The sequence below is a fragment of the Clupea harengus genome, chromosome 23, assembly GCF_900700415.2.
Source record: "Clupea harengus chromosome 23, Ch_v2.0.2, whole genome shotgun sequence".
NCBI lineage: Eukaryota > Metazoa > Chordata > Actinopteri > Clupeiformes > Clupeidae > Clupea > Clupea harengus.
Window position 1 is genome coordinate 17,838,555 of NC_045174.1, and position 5,259 is coordinate 17,843,813.

General features: G+C 37.9%; 1 protein-coding gene across 1 annotated transcript; it reads right to left on the reverse strand.

The window, feature by feature from the left end:
- Positions 1–2,198: 2,198 nt before the first annotated feature.
- Positions 2,199–5,044, reverse strand: LOC116218755 (interferon-inducible GTPase 5-like). The gene is made up of 2 exons (XM_031561480.2): positions 4,748–5,044; positions 2,199–4,244 (listed from the first exon to the last, which is right to left on the reverse strand). Exon 2 carries the CDS (start codon positions 4,239–4,241, stop codon positions 3,090–3,092), a length of 1,152 nt encoding a protein of 383 aa, XP_031417340.1. The 5' UTR covers positions 4,242–4,244; positions 4,748–5,044; the 3' UTR covers positions 2,199–3,089.
- Between the last annotated feature and the right edge of the window lie 215 nt (positions 5,045–5,259).

The following is a 5,259-nucleotide window of genomic DNA, read 5'->3' on the forward strand; positions in this document are numbered from 1 at the left end:
TGAATGCATTTCAAAATAATACCTTAAGGAACAAAATTACCTAATGAGAAGTACATGCAATGCATTTGTTTGTTCTGAAATTAATTTTCAATATGTAGGCAATTGGTTCAGGTTTTATAGAGCTGTACTAGGCCTACATCATATGTACTGGATTTCTGTGCAATGAAATAATGAATTATGATGCATACATTTGGGCATCCCAATTTATTTGACCTTTTACCTACCTACAAGTATAACATTTATTCTCAAAACAGCCAGTGTGAATGATAACATTCATTGGTAACATTGTCTAAACATCCCTTAAAAAGCAGCATTTTAATGCAATCTTTACCCAAATGGACAATTCAACGTGTCATCTGAAAAAACGTATAATATCTCTTCTTTTTCGGTGGCATTTTCCTATCTACAAAGCACAAAAGGGTAAAAAATATCAATGCTGAGACCAAACAAAATACTAATACAGTATGAGGCTTTATTATTTCCTGGCATATTTAGTAGCTTACCATGTCAGACTACTGCCAGCTCTCTTTCTGCAAGTCACGATTCACGAAGTGTTTCTGACTCAGCCACTTCAGCTAATTTAATGACAGCATCTTGTCTCGCAGGCTCGAGGGCGCATTGGAAAACTTGGAAATGTATTTTTCACTCTTCTGGGCGACGAACATAGTATTGATAATAATACGAATGAGTTTGCAAATATATTGTGCAAAATATTTTTTTCTCAAATTAACAAAATATTGGTGGGGACAATTGTGTCTTTCGCAAACTTTGGTCGTGACTTGTCCCTATGTTCCCTATGCAAACCTACGCCCTTGGCTAGCTGGCTCAGACACCTCGCAAATCCCCTCAGATGTATTTTTCAGTTACAATAATGGGGTTTTTACATTGCACAGTGTCTATTTCTCAAATTTCTAAAAAAAGTCAAACAAACAACTTGTATGTACAAATACGATCATCTACGGAGTTTGGTCCGCTGCCATCTTATGCTTTATAACACCCACAACCGTCGGAGAACCATAAATGAAAACGAGTCCGTAGAGGCAACTGCGTAATCACAGAGTAACGGAGTCGTAGAACCATAAAAAGGCTACCATGCAGACCATCTCATACAGCACCATTTGCAAAGGCATGGAATACTACACATGTGTTAACTTTAAGATCTTTATAATATTATTGCCTTATCTACAGTCAAGAGCATGCTTTCAGTTCTGGCATCTTTTGTCTAGAAATATCTTTTGAAGAACCTTACAGCAGGGTCATCACTGGCACTGATTAAGGAAGAATGATTGATAGGTGCCGAAGAGGGGAAGCTGAGGAGAAATTGGACATCACATCACAATGTATAAAATGAGACAGTGATCTATAAACAGATTGGACTACTAGGACTTTCTGGTTAAGCACTGACTGCTATTACTTGAAGGTGCAGATTCTGGCAAAAGATTGTTTACATGTGACGTCAACAGTCAATCGCATTACACCCCTCCCTTCTGTGCTCCTAAAGCGATGTGTTGATTGGCTGGAATAGGTTATTGCTTGCAGTATTCTAGCACACACACTGAATGAACACCTACAGAAATGTGAGAGTTTCAATGAATTTGACTGAAAGTGCAATGGATTATAATTAAAGACTCTATCTTTTTCTTTTTAAATGAATAGAACGTGAGTAGGCTATGTTGGCATACATTAGTCCTTTACAGAGCTTGATTTTCTCATTTAGTAGACAGAATTGTTGAAGATTGTACAGTTGAAGGGCCCAGAATTGGATTGAATATCAGTTGCATATAAAACAATATCTAATGATCCTCCCCATCAAGCAGCACACACCATATCATGTTACAACACAGAAGTTTTCTGTTTATTTCCATGTACGGTATGTGTGGATACATCAGAGCATTCACACACAATGGAGGATATCTAAAACCCTAAATGTAATCTAAATCTAAATTAGATATGAATATTAAAATCTAGACCAAACAAAGCATGTCAAAACATTAGATCTGAATCACATGAACTGACTGCCTTACTCTTAGTAATGCCATTTCCACCAGGCTTTTGGCTACACTCTCCAGTTTATCCAACACCTCTAGGGGCGCTAACCACATTGCCATGAACTACACTGTAGATGGTGATATAACACCACCAATGTGCACAAAACCTGTTAGAATCGACTACAATATGAAAACACAGCAATTCAGTACTTCTTTAAATACATTTTTATTCCGGGGTTTTTTACGGTTCAAATTGTCTCACATAGACAAAGCATCTTTTGCATTTCCAGTGTTACCATGTTGTCAGTCATTACCATGTTGTCATTACAGACAACAAGATAAATGCAAGGCCTTGGGCATTGCCTAGTCTAGTCATAGCCTCTCCAAATAGTCTCTGAGTTGAGGCGTTTTAGTGTAAAAGTACCACACACTTTGCATTCGATTTTGGTTAGCCAGCTAGCTTACAATAGCTAGCAATGTTGCTAACATCAGTCAGGAACAACATCTTTTCTTTTACAGTAAGTGTAATCATTTTTGTTTATGTATTGTGTAAAACATTGCCAAATGATATTACAGCTTTATTACTTATATTCAAGTGTTGAAAAAAAAAATACAGCAGAAAGCATTATCAACAACAACGTCATTTGTTTGAGTAGTCTTTTGAAAATCAAAGAAAACATTCATAACGTAATGATGTTTTACATTCAACAAAGATTGTAATTCACGACAAAAACAACACTTTAACAGCACACAGAGGTAAGCCCCACCAAGTAACACTGTCACCCACCTACACCCTGATTACAATGCAAAGAATACTTCAGTTCATTCCCAGTTACGGTATATAAATTAATGTTTAATAGAAGTGCTTAACTTACATATCTTAAAAGAAACCTAAAAATAGAAAAAGAAAAACAGTAACCTGCCCAAACCAGTAAGTCTTGGTTAACATGAGATCAATGAGGTGAATGCTTTTAGTCTGCAATTGTTTGGATTGTTGAACCATTGCCAATAAAATCAATAGCCTGCATGGAGGAAATGGAAAAAAAATGAACATGTCGAGCATTCCAGACCATTAAGCCTGGGTCACATGTTTGCATTACTCTATGGTAGTTCTGCCATTTCAATCACCCTTTTGGCTACACTATACAGTTCCTTCAACCCTTCTAGGAGCACAGATTGTGTTGAAACAAACGATACTCCAGCTGCTGCTATGTTGCCAGCAACAGGCACAAGGATGCACAGTGACTCAATTACACCTGCTACCGCAAGTCTTCTTGCTATTTTTGTTGTAAGCGATGATTCTTCAGCAATCGCCATGACAAGAGATGATTCTCTAACCATTGCCAGTATTGGCTTGTTTACTCTCTCTGACATCTTTTCAAGGGATTTATCATTTAGACCAAATGAAAAGTAGCATCTGGTTAGGAAAGACACTACCATGGCAACATCACATGCTAGTGACAGACCTGGTACTGGGACTGCCGCTATGCCACCTGATGTGATGGCCACAGCCCATGCTGCTTTCTTGAATTCACTGTATTTCTTGTCAAGACACTCCTTGGAATAAACAGGCAAACTCATAACCAGAGCATCTCTCTTGTGATCTGGAAGGTCTCCCTCCAGAGTATTTACCAGTTCCTGAAAGTCAAACCTTTCCAGGTTATGGGATGTAATGAGGAAGACAGGAGGGGATCCAAATGTGCTGAGATTATCCTCACAGCTGTTCCGTATGTTCTCAAGTGTTGCCTCCTCTGATACTCTCTTTCTTCCTTCATTTGCTACATCATTATCAGTCTTCGAGCGAACAAAGTAGAAATTCTTCTCCGTTTTCTTGATTTCATTTGCCAACATGATGTCATTCTCCGTGAACCTTGATGCACTAACTATGATAAAGAAGTCATAGGTTTGAAATTTGACATCTTTCATGTAGGTTTTTGCTTTGAATTGTTCACCCCCTACGCCTGGCAGGTCCCAGATCTTCACATTGGGCATGGTTGGGTGGGGGTACTCTTCGAGCTTCTTGGTGGTTACTTTGACTCCAGTGGGTGCAGATCCTTCCTCAGGTTCTTGAAGACCTCTGATGGCATTAACGAAGGAGGACTTTCCTGCCCCAGTCACCCCTGTCACAGCAATGTTGAGAGTGACATGATCTAACCTATCAACTTCTTCTCTGGCTTTGGCAACAGCCCGCTCCCAGGTCGGTTCACCAGAATAATTTAGTAAAGCACGGAGATCATCCTGTTGATCAGCCATGATCTAAAAGAAAAGTGTAACGTCTTATATTACATCATGTTCTGTTTTTACAAAGAAACTATTTCACATAATTACTGTGTTTTTCAACAGTGAAATCTCTGATGCTGACAAACTCTGAGATGTGCATGCAAAGATTCAATTTCTAAAATTTAACTTGAGTCTGAAGCAGCTTTAAATAATTTTTAGGAAGTGAGCTTTGTAGCACTATTGTAGTTACATCTAGGCTAGGCATTCTAGGCTCTATTGCTAAACTATACGTGTATACTATAATATAGCATGAACACTGTTTGTGTTGTTTTATCTTTTTAATTATTTCTTTTTTTTTTTTTTACTTTTGGAAAAAATCCAGTTACCAAATGAATGATTATATTCACACTGGTAATTTACACACACTAGTCTGATCCATGTTTATACAAATTCAGGTTAATTCAGTTTATAACCTAACATAATTTTAACTTGATTGGCAAAAGAATGAAAGTGTGGTTCAAAAGCGTTGTTTAACTTACGCGGTCAAAGTCCCCAGCTTTTGTCAAAACTAATGTTGTAGTCAGGGAAAGTTGTCTTCAGTACAGAAGTTATATCTGGACACACATGTGAATGAAGTATCAGTGTCTGAGTGAACTGAGTTTCAGATTTTTAAACAAGTCCAATGACTCTAAAGGAGGAGCTCAAATTAGGGTGGGGATTCTAACTGCTGTCTGTTGAATATTCAGCAGTGCTTTTGTCAAGGTGTTGATGGGTGTTTTAGAAAAGCATGTGGGTGTAGCCTTAGGAGTGGTGTAATCCCCCACCCTTCACCACTTCCACAGTCTTTCTCTAACATTCTAAATGTTTCTAGTCTAAAAAGCAACTGTACTGAGACAAATATGAAATTAATATCGGTGGTACACTTTTCCATTTTCCCAGAAGCTCATTACATGAATTTAAAACAGCTGCAAATAGAGAGTTATCTGGGCTACTGTGCAGATAATCTCATACAGAAGCATTTACAAAGGCATGGATTACTATGAATGTGTTC

Bases quoted from the DNA above. Each gene is read 5' to 3' on its own strand.
- LOC116218755 (XM_031561480.2), bottom strand. From the start codon at position 4,241: ATGGCTGATCAACAGGATGATCTCCGTGCTTTACTAAATTATTCTGGT.